The sequence below is a fragment of the Terrapene carolina genome, unplaced genomic scaffold (genome assembly GCF_002925995.2).
Source record: "Terrapene carolina triunguis isolate 2854851 unplaced genomic scaffold, T_m_triunguis-2.0 Scaffold85, whole genome shotgun sequence".
Taxonomy (NCBI): Eukaryota; Metazoa; Chordata; order Testudines; family Emydidae; genus Terrapene; species Terrapene triunguis.
In genome coordinates, this window is record NW_020664436.1 from 53,443,231 (window position 1) to 53,459,109 (window position 15,879).

Genomic DNA, 15,879 nt, shown 5'->3' on the forward strand with positions numbered 1-15,879 from the left:
CTACGCTGAGCCTATACCTCTAGTCCAGCCAAGCTGCATTCTGTGCATGAATGGAGGCAGAAGTAACAGGAAATGTGGCCTTAAGTCACCGTTACACTCTTCTTGTCCTAAAACCAGTCTCCAGCATAAGCCTGAAGGTTGTTCTGATTTATAGTACACCCAGCTGCCCATAATCCCCAGGGGTCATTCTAGTAGCAGGGCATCGGCAAACCATAGGAATTCCTTTGGCCATCCCCCCTACCCAGAGGCCAAAAGTATGGTATAGACACCACTACAGCTGGTCTATACCCACTGAGGACAAAGGTAGAATCCCTGTGGAGGGGGGTTGGCCACTTTGCACTGCCAGAGCACAGCAAAACAGCCAGAGCAGGGCCTAAGATCTGGCCCACCACATTCCTTCTTAGTTTGAACCTTGCCATGTTTTGCATATATAATAAGTGATTTTGATCCTATATATTATTACACTGCACATTAATAAAATGCTCTAGAAATGTAGCCTTATGTATTTCCAACACTGTATTTCAAAAACATGGAACTGTTTTCTTAGCACTCCTGCCCCACCCCTCCTACCAATATTATAATTATTATTAATTGTATTTATTAATAATAAAAAGTACTCACCTACACTCACTGGGGTGTTTCTTACTGCTTTTTGAAGCTCAGCAACTCCTGATCTTGTTGCACAGAGATGAAAAAATAGGGGACGTCCCTTGTTATAAGGGACTGTTGGCAACCCTATGTAAGAGGCATTCGAAAATGCTGCTATTGTGCTTTTCTCTTGTTTTTTTATGATTACATCATAAAACTTGTACACCTAAAGAGGTGAAGAAGAGCTCTGTGGAGTTCGTTGGCCCAATAAAAGATATTACCTCACCCACCTTGTCCACCCCTCTCATTTCCCCTGCCTTCTATTTCTCTGATTAAGGCTATGTATACACCAGAGATCTTACAGCAGCACAGCTGAACTGATGCAGCTGCATCACTGGAAGATCTCTCATGTAGCTGCTCTATGCCAACGGGAGAGGGCTCTCCCGTCAACATAATTAAACAGACCCCTACAGGCAGTGCTATGTTGGTAGGAGAAGCTCTCTTACCAACATAAAGCTGTGCACACTACCACATATGGGGACGAAACTTATATGGCTCAGGAGGGTATTTTTTCACACCCCTGAGTGACATAAGTTTTGCTGACAAAAGTGGTACTGTAGACATGGCCTTACTCAAAGAGTTTAAACAGTCTTTAACACTCGGTGGGGGGGGGCGGCGCGCGGCGGGGGGGGGGGCGCGGCGCGGCCGGCGGGGGGGGGGGGCTTTTTTTTGCTGCTTGGGGCAGTAAAAAAGTTAGAGCCGACCCTGGATGGAACTCAATAGTGGACTGTTTTGAGCACTATATTAAGAACTGGCCTAATCTGATGATAGTTTGTGAACAAAATTGTGAAAAAATAGATGGCACTGTCACAGCCAAAGGTCTCAACATTGGGCTTAAGAGAAATGTTGAACACATGCCAAGTACCCTGAAACCTATTTTTGTAGCCTCGAACAAAATGCAGGGAAATAGCTGTTTTATTGCTGATGCTGTTGAAATTTGGAAGGAACTGAGTCAGATCTTTAAAAGAGTAATATGCAATGACAGAGTTAAATTACAAGCATTAAAAAAAACGAATGGGACAAGCACTATCTCCAGCTCATTTTCTTGCAAATATTCTCAATACTCGGTACCAGGGTCAAACCTTAACTGCCGAAGAAGAGGAGTTGGCTATGACATGGACAGCCAGCAATCATCCCTCCATAATGCCAACTATAATAAACTTCAGAGCTAAGGGTGAACCATTCAAGAAATATATGTTTGCTGATGATGTTTTAAAGAAAGTCACACCAGTGAACTGGTGGAAGTCATGTAAGCAGTTGGATTGAGAGACTGTTGAAGTGATAATATTACTTTTAACAGCAGGAGCTTCTTCTGCCGGTGTAGAATATTTTCTTCCTTTAGGCTAATTCGTTCCAAATTGAGAAAATGTTTGGGACCTGAAAAAGCATGAAAGCTTGTTTTTCTTTTCCAGATTATGAACAAACAGGAAAATGAAGGTGAAGACGACTGAGTTAGCTGCAGAAATCAATATTAAGTTTCTCATGTTGACCTGGCTGACAGTCAATTTAATTTTTTTTTTGTTTTTTAAAAAATATTCCATTTAACTATTTTAGTTAAAAACCAATTTTAACAAAAACAAACCTGATTTTAAAAAACTTGAATGTTTAACTAAATTCAAAAATTCATATGCTTGTTTTGTTAAAATATTATGTTTGCTGTTGAAGAAAAAAATCCAGAATACATAACGTTGTTGTTTTAGTTAAATAAAACAATTGAAATGTCTGTCCGGTGATGTTCTCCTCCTAATGCAGCATGGCAAGAAAATCCTCCAAATATTAATGATTAACCTGTTGAATTGGAGATAGTTTACCTCCCAGTGACTTCATAAATATCTGCTTCAATTACCTTTGGTAAATGAAATAACCAAACATTCGTTTTCTGATATAGCTGTAAAACTAATCTGAAAAGTTTTCAAAATAAATCACTTTAAAAATGTATAGTGTGTACCTTCTAAAAATGAAACCTACATCTATCTCTGAGTTGTGAAGAATATGTATTAAGGTTATAACAACCAACAAGAATGCACTTTTATGTAGAAATCCACGATTAAATCAAGTTTTCCTGACTAGTGATTTAAATCATGATTCAAATCAAATCCACCCTGAATCTGTCCCAACTTATTTTTAGCTCAGACACTCAGCTTCCTTCCCCAGACCTGAATAAGAGCTCTGTGTATCTCGAAAGCTTGAACTTTCCACGGACAGAAGCTGGTCCAAGAAAGATATTACCTCACCTATTTTGCCTCTCTCAAAGAGTTTATACAGTTAGGCCAATGACTCAGATGGTAAAACAGTGCTCTATGGCAAAACAGTCTTCTCTACATTAGTCATTTTTTCCTAAAATTTCCCACCATTTCTAACACCAGTGCAGCTCCACTGACAGTAAGAATTATAGGAGTTTTAATATGGACAAAACACAGGCAGTTTTATCACTATCATCTAGACAAATAGTGTATGAGAACACATTTCCACATCTGGATTGTTCAACAACAGTTAACTGTGACTATTATTTCAAGTATTCGCTACACATAGTTAGCTTTTCATGTTGTGTGACCGGTCATCAAAAACTATTGCTTCTATTTCCTAAATTGATGACTTAAATCCACCAGCAGTTTCTAAGGCCTGGTCTACACTAGGACCTTAATTCGGATTTAGCTGCCTTAATCCGAATTAACCCTTCACCCGTCCACACTACAGAGCCAGTTAATTCGAATTAAAGGGCCCTTTAAATCGATTTCTGTACTCCACCTCGACGAACGGAGTAGCGCCTAAATCGATTTTGTTAATTCGAATTAGGGTTAGTGTGGACGCACACCACCGAATTACTGTGTTTAAGTTAATGGGGTAGTGTGGCCGCACACCACCGAATTAATATGGTTTAAAACCGAATTAAGGTGCTTAGTGTGGCCGCGCACAATCGAATTTATACAACCTCTTTCCTAAATTCGAATTATCTAAATTCGGATTAATCCTGTAGTGTAGACATACCGTAAGATTGCTACATGAATTTCCAGCATAAAATTATGTACAGTAACTCCTCACTTAATGTCGCCCCGATTAACGTTGTTACGTTGCTGATCAATTAGAGAACAAGTTCGTTTAAAGTTGCGCAATGCACCCTTATAACGCTGTTTGGCAGCCGCCTGCTTTGTCCACTGCTTGCAGAAAGAGCAGCCGGTTGAAGCTAGCTGGTGGGCGCTTGGAACCAGGGTGGGCCGGCAGCCCCCCTATCAGCTCCCCTAAGTTCCCTGTGAGGCAGCCACCCAGCAGGCTATCAATTGCCAGCAGTTCAGGTGTCCCTCCCCCCACTGCCATGTGCTGCGCCTATCCTCTGCCTTGGAGCTGCTCCCGGGAGCCTCCTGCTTGCTGTGCGGGGGGAGGGGGAGAGGGAAAGAGGGAAGAGGGAAGAAGGGTGCTAATGTCAGGGTGTCCCCCTCCCTTCCCCTCCTGCCATCCCCCCCAGCTCCTTTACCGGATCTCCACAGAGCAGGGGGTGAGGGGGGGGGGGGACACAGGACAGGGCTCAGGATGGAGGAAAGTTGCTGGCAGCAGCTGCTGTCTCAACTTGCTGATCTACTTAAAAAGGCAGTGTACTTAGAGTGGGGTCAGCATGCTTAAAGGGGCAATGCGTGTCTCTCTCTCACACACAGGGTATGTGTGTCTGTCTCTCTCTGCCATGCTGTCTCCCCTCCCTCCATTTGTGCTGCCTTGTAGAGCATGAGGCTACATTAACAACAATGTGTTAACCCTTGATAGATCAGCCGAGTGTTAGTTGATCATTTAGCAGCAAGGCATTCCCTAGGAAATATCCCACCCTCTTGCTCCACCACCTCAACCAAGCTTCACAATCATCATTGCTGTGTACAGTATTAAATTGTTTGTTTAAAACTTATACTGTATATAGTATGTGTGTATATATGTAAAAAAGTTTCCCTGGAACCTAACCCCATTTACCTTACTTCTTATGGGGAAATTGGATTTGCTTAACATTGTTTCGCTTAAAGTAGCATTTTTCAGGAACGTAACTACAATGTTAAGCGAGGAGTTACTATAAATATGTATTTGCATTAATATTTGTGACATTTTGTCTGGCAGCTCATCTGAATGTCCACAGAGAGACTGGAAATGCCATTGAATTTTGCATTCTTTATTTGAACTAATGTTCACAAAAGTTACTTTGTAAGGTTCACCCAACCTATTTGTAACCATAATAATAATGCTTATATAGTGCTTTATATGTTCAAAATGTTAAACACACTAACTTGGAACTGGCCTGATATCCTAATTTATGATATCTAGCTAGGAAAGCCTATGTAAAAATATGGAGAGATGTCCTAGCCCCATTGAAGTTAATGCTAATACTCCCATTTAATTCACCCATATTGTTTATTTGGAGCACATACTGATGGCTAGTGGCAAGTCAATAGTAAAGTTTTGAAAAACCTGGAAGAATTTTGAGCCTGCTCCCACAACTATATTGTCATTCTCTGTAATTTTTACCTAATTCAGCAGATATCCAGCTTCCATGGCAAAACAAACTGGAACAATTCACCCCTTATGAGTTTCCACTGATGTCAGTAGAGTTACTCCAAGGAAGAATTTGACTCAGCAATAAATCAGAAGTAAGCCTTGCATGAACTAGATTTTTATCTCTTTCAGACCTCATCTATATTGGAAAAGTTGCAGCAGTGTATCTAATTATAACCCCTAATGCAGGTATAGCAAACCAAAATATTTATATGGACCCCATTACTCTGGTATCTGAGAACCTCACAACACCCCTTTGAGATAGAAAATGTCTATTGTCCCAATTTTACAGATAAATAACTGAGACACAGTGGATGTGTCTATACTGAGACAAAAAAACAGTCGCACCAAGTCTCAGAGCCCGGGTCAGCTGGTCAGCTAACTCCGGCTCACAGGGCTCCAGCTGCAGGGCCAAAAATAGCAGTGTAAACGTTCAGGCTTGGGCTAAAGCCTGGCCTCTGAGACCCTCCCACCTCACAGGGTGTCAGAGCCCAGGCTCCAGCCCAAGCCTGAATGTCTACACTGCAATTTTAAAACCCTATGAGCCTGGGTCGTCAGCTGACCTGGGCCAGCCATCGCTGTGCCATGAATCTTTTACTGCAGTGTAGACATACCCAGAGAGACTAAGTGACTAATTTTCCCACAGTCATACATGAAGGCTGTGGCAGAGCAGGAAACGGAACCCAGACTAATACCCTATCCAAATGAACCAATCAACTTTCTAAATATAAACAAAGCCTCAGCTCCAAGCAGTACTCCTTCAAATAATGTTTCAACTTCGCATCAGTACTTGCCCTCTACCATCAGATATGTGGGATAGCTATTTCATTTGAGCAAGTAAAAACTGAAAAATAAATAGAGCTAAAAAGGGTCATAACTTAGAGGAACAATTAGCTTTCCTAGATTTTCCCTGCTCTGAAGGAGAAGGATTACTCCTTAACTTCTTGTCTCTCCAACACCCAACTCCAATACCCACCACACACACACCTTCTGATCCAAAAGTATAGAAATTGTACACCACACACACGATTTCTATAAGCTTAATGAGGAGCTAAAACAAATTCTATAGGCTGTGTTATATTCAAAGCCACCTTTGGAAAATGAGATTACCAGAAAAACAAAATCAAAAGTGACTGTGTTCTTAAAACTCCTAAAAGTTAATATTTTCTCATTTTAATTAAATAGAGTGGGTAACAGTGTACATAGACATGTTGGGGGATATAATAAAAAAGGAATCAGCGGACCCATTCAATTTGAAACTGGTACTTTTTATTTATTTTTTTACAATAAAAAAATTAACACCTTTAAAATTCAAACATAAAATTATTGTTGAAGCAGGAAAGTTGTAATGTTGCAAAAACAAAGGCAAAAAAATTATTACATAATGTCCTTGTTCCGACATATTGCTATTCACCTTACTTGCAAAATAAAAGAATACTTCAGGAAGACCAGCAATATTTTTAACTGAGACCCCCCCCCCCCCCCCCCCCCAGAGCACATAAAATTTCAAAATTCAGCATATCATGGAGCTTTAATGGGTAGTCTGAAATAGCAATTTTAAACTCCATTTGGTATCCCAGCATTAGTTACTCTGACCTTCTGTTTTGTCTACTTATTACTTTTCAGGGGCATCCTTTAGAAATTTTGTGGATATCAACAACATTACTATTATTATTATGTATTGTATTGAAGTAGCCCCTGAAAGCCCCACCGGAAAGCAGGGGCCCATTGCGCTAGGCACTGTACAAACCCATAGTATGAGTGTCCTTGTCCCAAAGAACTTACAGTCAAAAAAGACAAGATAGACAAAGGACAGGAGTGGAAACAGATTCTCAGAAGGGAAGTGACTTGCCCAAGATTCATAGACTCACTCATAGACTTTAAAGTCAGAAGGGATCATTGTGATCATCTAGTCCGACCTCCTGTACACTGCAGGCCACAGAACTTCACCCACTCCTGTAATAGACCCCTAATCTCTGGCTGAGTGACTGAAGTCTTCAAATCATGGTTTAAAGACTTCAAGTTAGAATTCACTATTTACGGTAGTTTAAATCTGCAAGTGACCCGTGACTCTTGCTGTAGAGCAGTGGTTCCCAAACTTGTTCCGCTGCTTGTGCAGGGAAAGCCCCTGGCGGGCCGGGCCGGTTTGTTTACCTGCCGCGTCCGCAGGTTTGGCTGATCACGGCTCCCCAGTGGCCACGGTTCGCTGCTCCAGGCCAATGGGAGCTGCTGGAAGCGGCACAGACCGAGGGACATACTGGCTGTCACTTCCAGCAGCTCCCATTGGCCTGCAGCAGTGAACCGTGGCCACTGGGAGCCGCGATCGGCCGAACCTGCGGATGCAGCAGGTAAACAAACCGGCCCAGCCCGCCAGGGGCTTTCCCTGCACAAGCGGCAGAACAAGTTTGGAAACCACTGCTATAGAGGAAGGCAAAAAAATCCCCAGGGTCTCAGCCAATCTGACCTGGGGGGAAATTCCTTCTCGACCCCAAATATGGCAATCAGTTAGACTCTGAGCATGTGGGCAAGACCCATCAGGCAAATACCTGGGAAAGAATTCTCTGTAGTAACTCAGAGCTCTCCCCATCTAGTGTCCCATCTCCAGCAGTTGGGGATTTTTGCTCCTGGCAGTCGCTGATGGGCCACATGCCATCGTAGGCAGTCCCATCATACCATTACCTCCATAAACTTATCACGCTCAGTCCTAAAGCCAGTCAGGTTTTTCGCCCCCACTGCTCCCCTTGGAAGGATGTTCCAGAACTTCACTCCTCTGATGGCTAGAAACCTTCATCTAATTTCGAGCCTAAACGTGATGGCCAGTTTATATCCATTTGTTCTTGTGTGCATATTGGTGTTTAATTTAAGTAACTCCTCTCCCTCCCTGGTATTTATCCCTCTGATGTATTTATAGAGAACAATGCTATCTCCCCATAGCCTTCTTTTGGTTAGCCTGAACAAGCCACGCTCTTTGAGTCTCCTCCCATAAGGTAGGTTTTCCATTCCTTGGATCACACAGGAGGTCAGTGGCAGAGTCAAAAACAGAATCCAGGTCTCTTGAGTCCCAGCCCTGTCCCCTAAACGTTGTATCACACTGCCTCTGGGCTGCTTTTGTTGAATCTTCTAATCAGAGCTACTGGAGCAGAACTGACAATTATACCACAAGGGCATAATTCAAAGCCCACTGAAATCAATGGCAGTAGCTAGAGAGAGGAGAATTCCCAATGATTTCAGTGGACTTTTGGCTCAAACCCAATGTGACTCCTCACAATCGTGTTTTTTCTTACTTCTAAATTATTAAGTACCGAGACACATTGTGTAGGTTGGTTTTAAGTGCAGGACTGGAAAATCCATAGTTTGGACTTCGGTTTCTGTGTGATCATCCTCCTTGGAGAGGCTTCCCCACAGAATTAGAACTCAGTCCAAAGATCTACCCAAACTCAGGTGCTCTGTGAGAGGCAAAGGACATTTCTTTGGAGCCCCTGTGCTGCTTCCTGGCTCACCCAGTCACAGTAACCTCCCATGTACACCTCCATTGGTTGTGACTCCCAGTGCATCCCCAATTGCAGTGGGGGAAAGAAAATAATCAACCTGACAGCATAATCTTAACACTAGGTTACATATGTTTTTTCATGGATTTCTAGGGGAAGACCTAGCAATCCCCAACTCCTTCCCTTCCCCACCGGGTTCTCATGGAAGGTCTTCTTTGTGATATTTATTTAATTTGATTTAAATAATAATTAAAAAGATGCGTATACAAGATTCTAAGCAACCTACACATTTAGTATTCCAGCAAAACCCCAACAGCAACACACACACACACCTCTTTTCCACCCTTCATCGTCCTGGGAAGCACACCCTTGGCCCTCTCCAAATTCCCTAGCAAAGAGGTATGTTTTGCATCATGCCCAGAAGGTCACCAGATTTGAGCTACTTTGGACCATGGCGGGAGGAAGCAAGTTCCGGAGTGCCAGATCCTTCACAGAGAGCATGCTGCCACCTACTCTGTTTTAATGAGAGAGATCCAACTTGTTCTATGCTGACCTGAGCTGTGTCAGTATGGTATGGGAAGAGAGGTAATCCTTTAGGGTAGCCGGTTTTAGGCCACTGAGAGCTTTATAGGTCATAACCAACCCCCTAAACCCAGAGACCAACAGGCAGCTAGTAAAGGTTGAGAGTTGATACCATGTGCTCCCAGCAAGATGCCCTTAGTAAGCAAGCCACCACAGTCTGTACTAGCTTCAATCACCAAATGTTTTTAAGATGCAGCCCCATGTAGAGCACATTGCAATAGTTTAATTTTGAGGTAACAATGGCAAGGTCTGCATCCTAAATGAAAGGCTGCAGCCACCTACCCAGACATAGGTGGCAAAAAGCTGACTGGATTACTGCTGCAGTATGATCAAATAGTAGCTAGTGGTCTAGAGTCCACTAAGTTTCCAGCCCTGCTCACTAATGGTAGATGAACTCCCTCAAAGAGGCTAGTATTTCTGCCATCTCTTCAATCTGTTTCCCTCAAAACACCATTATCACTTAATTCTTGTCAGGATTGAGCCTCAGCCAGCTCACCCTCATCCATGCACCGATCTCTGGTAGACACTGATTGAGGCACATCATCTGAGTTGGTGGAGACTGAGACATACAGTTGAGTATCATCAGCAAACTGAAGACACAAACCTCATGTCTTATTAACCTTATTAATAGCCCATATACATGTTGTACAGGACTCAGGAGTGTCATAGAAATTCCTGTCCGTTCCAGCTGAGGAATAAGGAGAGACGGACACAGCTAATTAAGCAAGGAGCCCCGGGAGGGGCGATCCGTTTATTTCAATTGCAATTGGGTTCGAGCTCATAAGTCAACAAGAACAAAGAAAACACTTACACCAAAGCATTATATGCAGTTGACTATGATAATCTATCGCTCTATGATTGGCCAAAATTTGCTATCATTACCATACATAATTAGCAAGCTACATGTATCTGCCCCTCTTATGACCCCTTATTGTTCATCTACTTGCTCCCCCCTTGTGTTATTTTGCAAACCAAGCAGTTACTTATCTACAGAATGCAGGCACAGAAAGTTCCATTGTCTCCAGGTTTGGAGTTTGGCTACATTTCCTCTCAAAGGAACTTCCTGAGTTAAGATATAGCTGACGCTGCATGTTGCCCTTCTTCTATCTCCCATGTGTACGTGACAAATTTGCCCCCGGCAGTTAAGTAGAATAATTCTATTTCAGGAGGAAGGTGACAGAATGGCACCCTGTGGCACACCACACTTGAGAGATTTTGGGGAGAGGAGCAATTGCCCACAATTACCCACGGAGATCTCTCTGAAGCCACTGAAGAGCAGCCCGATCAGGGTGTGCAGGCAAGTCAACAACAACTCATAATCAATGGTATCAAAGGCAGGTGACAGATCAATAAAAAGCATGGAGACTTGATTTTCACCAATGGGTGGGAAGGGGAACAATGCCACAGAAGTGTGTCTCTCGCCATTTTTTCCCCCTCCACCCTGATCCGAGTCCATTAGTGGAGAGAATGATCTGGCCACTAGTCAACAATTTTTTCACTCTTTGGGCCAGATCTTCAGCTAGAGAAAACTGACATCCATCCATAGAAATCAATAGAATACATCAATTCACACCAGCCAAGGATCTGGCCCTCTATTTATGCTAAAGACCATTTCTGACTCAGGTTCATATGGATGGTCCATGTGAGATATTTTTCATCCAAAGCACAGAACTCCCCACATTTATAGTCAATGAACCAAATACAGTCCCAGTTCACGGAGGTGTAACTCCACACCACTTTTTGTTCTGTCCACAAACCTCCATCAGCCACTGTACGTTCCTGTATGGCGTACCTTTGCTAAGTACTGCTCTGCATCTTATAAGGGCTTGTGAAACCACCACCCCAACCCCACAGGTAGAGTCCCCATAGCCTGTTCCCCTCCACACAGAAGCTATGCAGTTCTTCTGTAATTTGGGCCTTGCACCCTTGTGACTGGGGCAAGCCACATGATGCCCTATGTATGCACAACTCCCATTGACATCTGTGGGAGTAACCTGAAGCTAGAGAGAGGAGAATGTAAATGAGCCCTGTTGCTTTCTGAAGAAGTGAAAACCTTAATGCAAGTGCTCTCTGATCATCAGTCCTGAATCAAATGCATTGTTCAGTATTTATAAAAATCCTAGCACAGCTGGGTATGAAATCATTGCACATATTGTTACATCTACAACTAGAAATATTCTCCCTAAAAGCACTGGAGAGACAATCTCTCCATTATAGCCATGTTTAAGGGAGAGACTTTCATTTCTAACACCACTTTTCAGGACCCTTTGACTACAAATACTCATACTTTTTCTCAGTCTAACATCACCCCCATTTTTTTGGAAAGTTTTGTAAATTGTGTGTGACTATTCTGAGTTATCAGAGTGTCAGCAACAGCAGCAAACGTGAAGGGCAAGTCATATTTTTAAAGAGATTTAAAAAAAACCCAAAATTTTATTTGTGCTTGGATTACTCAAAAATGCTTCATTTAAAATTTCAGACTCTCTATGTATGTAATCCTCAGTGGGGGATGAATACTGTGACAAGTCTGAGGGAAAACACTGGTTGAGCAAATAGGGCTCTGATTTAGCAGAGCACTTAAGCACATGTTACCTTCAAGCATGTTTAGGTCCATCCTTGTTCTCCAAAGCTCGTAAGCATAGAACTGGGTGGGAAAGTTTTCCCATTCCATGAAAAATGTTGAGATATCAAAAATGTTCCCATTCGGCATTAGGACAGAACAGAAATGTTATGAAATGTTTCTATGAAAAAAAACAAAAATAGATAATACAATAGCCAGTATCACACAAGTTAGACACCTGATTGAGAGCAGGGTCTTCATCTGGGACCACTTAATGATCTTTCCAAATGTTGTTTGTACCGTTAGCTAACTATTGCAAAGCGCTTTGGATAAAAGCACTATATAAAAAAAACCTTAATAATAATTAATGTTATTTTGTACTACAAATAAAAGCACACAACTCATATTTTATTATCAGTAGTCTTACCTTTCTAATGCGATGGATGTGCCCTCTCTCCCCTGCTGCAGCAGCCCCCAAGCTGGGCTGGGAAGGAGTGGGTGGGGTCTCGCCCCTGCCACAGCAGCTCCCGAGCTGAGGCTGGGAAGGAGGGCTGTCTCTCCCTGGCAGCTGCAGCCCTGGAGCTAGGAAAAGTCGCCTCTTTCTCTGGCCGCCACAGCCCTGCATGTCCCCCCACCCCTTCTTCTCACTCCACTGCCCCCTCCTACTTACCCCGTATTTCCCCCAGGCCACCACCTCACCTTACATGTGCATCTTCTCCAGGGTCCAGGCACCTAATTAGTGGAGCCACGACTGCGCAGCTCCACTAATCTAGGTGGGTGGCCCGTCATTCTCTTGTGTGCGGCCACCCAGGCATGCACCTTAGATGGAACTACCCGTGGACCACGTGAATGGAGCTCGCGGACCACTGGTGGTCCACGGACCACAGTTTGAGAATCTCTGTTCTAGGTGAATGCCATAACCACTGGAGTACACAGTCAGTGTCTTGTTCTCTGGACCAATTAATATTTAAATTATTAATATAAAGTGGAATAGATTGAACAGGAGTCAGAACAGAGTGAGAGGACACCCACACACCCCAACATATGCGACAAGCTGGTGGTTAGGATATGCACATGGGATGTGGGAGAGCTAGGTTCAAGTCCCTGCTTTGAATCAGGTGCCTTGAAAAAGTGAGCCAAGTTTTCACCATCAGCCCTTTCCAGCAAGCACCAAGCAATTTTGGGGCTGTGCTGACCTTCTATAGTTAACCCCAGAGTATGGCTGTAACCACCTTCCAATGCCACACCTCCTTCCGCCCTCCATCACACACACACAGAGAAGGCTTTTCACCAGTGGGGTTGCCAGTAAGTTCTACAGCAGAAAAAACTGCCCAAAACTCTGGGGTGAATTTAGCATATAATATAATTACACTACCTACGACAAGATTTAAAAAGACTCACAAGTGATTATGCACAGTTCACACATCAGACAGGTATGCATATGATCAATGTACAGCTAACAGCTAAAGATTTTTAAAGGCAATTGTGAGGTGGCACACAGTTCATTTTAAAGTGTCAGCAGTGTTTGTATGTTAGCACTAATTATCAAACAGGGTGCAAGTTCATATATATATTTGAAAAGGTACCTCAAAGCTGTAGGCCTTAACATACTGTACTTTAAAATTACTGCTTATGCACACACAAGCAAAAGCAATATTTTGTATTTCTATAGTGCCTTCCTCCCAAGGATGCCAAAGCTCTTTATATATATTAATCATTTTAGCCTCATAACAACCCTGTGAGGTATGAATGTTATTATTATCTTCATTGTACAGATGGCAAAAATGAGAGCAGGGGAGATGCAACTGTACTAGGGAACTGATGCTTTACTAACAACCACTTTCAGCAATGGGTCTCCTTGAAACAGGACTGAAAATGGTTTCAAGGGACACCATAAACTTCTAATTGACATAACTTCAAAAATTAATTTAAAAGTAGTTTCTGGTACTGCACCTTCTGGTCCACTACAAATTTTTCAGTCACAGTTTTGTCTATTTTCCTCTCCCAGGTTGCATTGCCAAACACCCACAATAGGGAAAAACCAACCGAGTTCAGAGAGGAAGCAGTGAAAATGAGTGCTATTAAATGCAACAGGGAAAATAGATGGGGGGGGGATCTCTTTCAGATAGGCTATTACGTATAAAAATAGAAGATAAAATAATTTCTGACAGAACTGTGTAACACTCTCTGAACTGCTAATCGAGGCAGGATGAAACTGTTTTCAGCACTACCACTCGGAGTGTTCTTGAAGAGTCGGTCGTGCTGAAAACTGTTCTGTGCCTCCCAACAGTTGAGCCGTTTACAGAACAGGATGACCCACCGCAGACAACCATTGACAACAATGGGTCAATTTCCCGGTTGGACCTGGAGAGCTCTGACTGACTCCCCTAAAGCCAGGCAATGAGTAGAGCAACTATTAGAACCCCAGTTCATGGCTCAGCCTCCTGTTCTCCGACTACGAGGATCTCAGCTTGTGACAGAAGGTTTTTTTTTTAAATTCCCTGTTGAAGCACATGGCAAAGCCCTTCGCACAAGATGTTTTTCAATCCAGAGTTAAATGAATGCAAGATAAAGTGAGGCACTTGGCATTTCTGCCTGGGTATATCTAACTTACCCACACTGGCTACATCAGCCATGCACATTAAAGCACCACCTCGTTCTGTGTTCTTGAATGTTATGGTTTAATTGCTAGTTCCCCGTACGCCCTCCAGAGGGGGGAAATGGTGCTGAATCAAAGACAGAGGAGCGGAGGTTGCTCAGCAGCAGGCTTTTTTATTCCTCTGCAGAATTTCAGCACTCACCAGGGGGACCTTTGTAACCACTAAGCGGGGCTGCCCTGCTCCTTATGGCCAGTGTAGCAGGGGAGCACCAGGACGCTGCAGCAGGGGACTAAAGTCCTACCTGTGGCTATTCCTGGCTCCCTCTGCAGAGCAGCGGGACCCGGCCCTCTAGAGGCACCTGTCCCAGAGCCCCTAGCACCTCGCTCGCCTCTTACCAGGGAGAGCACTGTATAGGTGTTGGGGTTCTTGCTTTTGCCTCTAAGCGCTGCTTTCTCCGGCTCCTGGGCGAGCTCCATGGCTGGGATCATGGGCACAGCCGCCGCCGCCTGCTGCTCCGCTCCGTGGCTGAGGCTGCGCTTCCCGGGCAGGCTCCCCTTGGCGTTCCCGTCTGCCTCCATGGTCCCCGCGGCGCTGTCTCCGGACGCCGCTATTAATAGGGTGACAGAGCAGCCCCCGGCCGGCCCCGCCTCCCTGCTGGCCAGGAGCACGCCTGGCGGCTTCCCCCGCTCTCCCGCTCCAACCAATGCGGCTTCCCGGCCCGCGGCTGTCTGCATTGTGGGTGTTGCTGGTATTAGGCGGCGTTTCCCTCCGCGCTTCTTTACGCTGCCCCGTTTTCTGCTCGCCTCTCACCAAGGAGGACGCGGCGCCCCACTCCGTGCCCTTCCGCCCCCCACGCCCTGTCCCAAGTGGCTAAACGCGTCGCGCCTGCGGGAATGAGATAACGTGGCTCCAAATAGACGCGGGCGGAGGAGGGTGGCTACCAGGGAGAGCCACGCTGCTTTCCTTTGCGGCTGGAAAAGCTTTCCCCTCTTATGTGCCCAGGCTTCCCCTGCAGCCCCTGCCCCCCAGCTCTGGACACAATGAAGCAGAGACATGGGGGGGGGGGGGGGGCCTTCAGTCAAGCTGAAGACGATGGGAACTGCTCCTCCTGCCTTTCCTGGTAAAGGGACCCCTGCCACAGTGTTAACTCTTTACTCCCTGGTTTCAGTCCCAGCAGGAGGAGAGGAAGGTTTTCGGGGCCAGTCTTGTCACGCTGTCTGTCTTTTGAAGCTGGCCTTGCTTTGCTCTCAGGTGCAGCACCACCCTCCACAGGAGCTCCTCTACTGGGATATTTTCTGCTAACAGTTCGCTACAGTCCCAGAAAAGGGAGCGTAATAGCTCGAGATACTGCTTTAGTGCAGAGGTTTTCAAGCTGCAGAGTGTACACCCCTAGGGGGGCCTGGGGGGGAGGGGGGAGCAGCAAAGCCAGGTGGCTCATGCCAGCCCTGCATGGCAGGGCCTGTGCTAGCCCCCG

At 44.6% G+C, this 15,879-nt stretch overlaps 1 protein-coding gene across 1 annotated transcript in view; it reads right to left on the reverse strand.

Moving 5' to 3' along the window:
* Nucleotides 1-15,069, reverse strand: part of ENPP1 (ectonucleotide pyrophosphatase/phosphodiesterase 1) — a 72,941-nt gene extending 57,872 nt beyond the window's left edge. The window contains exon 1 of the mRNA XM_026649808.2: nucleotides 14,801-15,069. Coding sequence (XP_026505593.1) covers nucleotides 14,801-14,983 — 183 coding nt within the window. The 5' untranslated portion in view covers nucleotides 14,984-15,069. The remainder of the gene's footprint in view (nucleotides 1-14,800) is intronic.
* Between the last annotated feature and the right edge of the window lie 810 nt (nucleotides 15,070-15,879).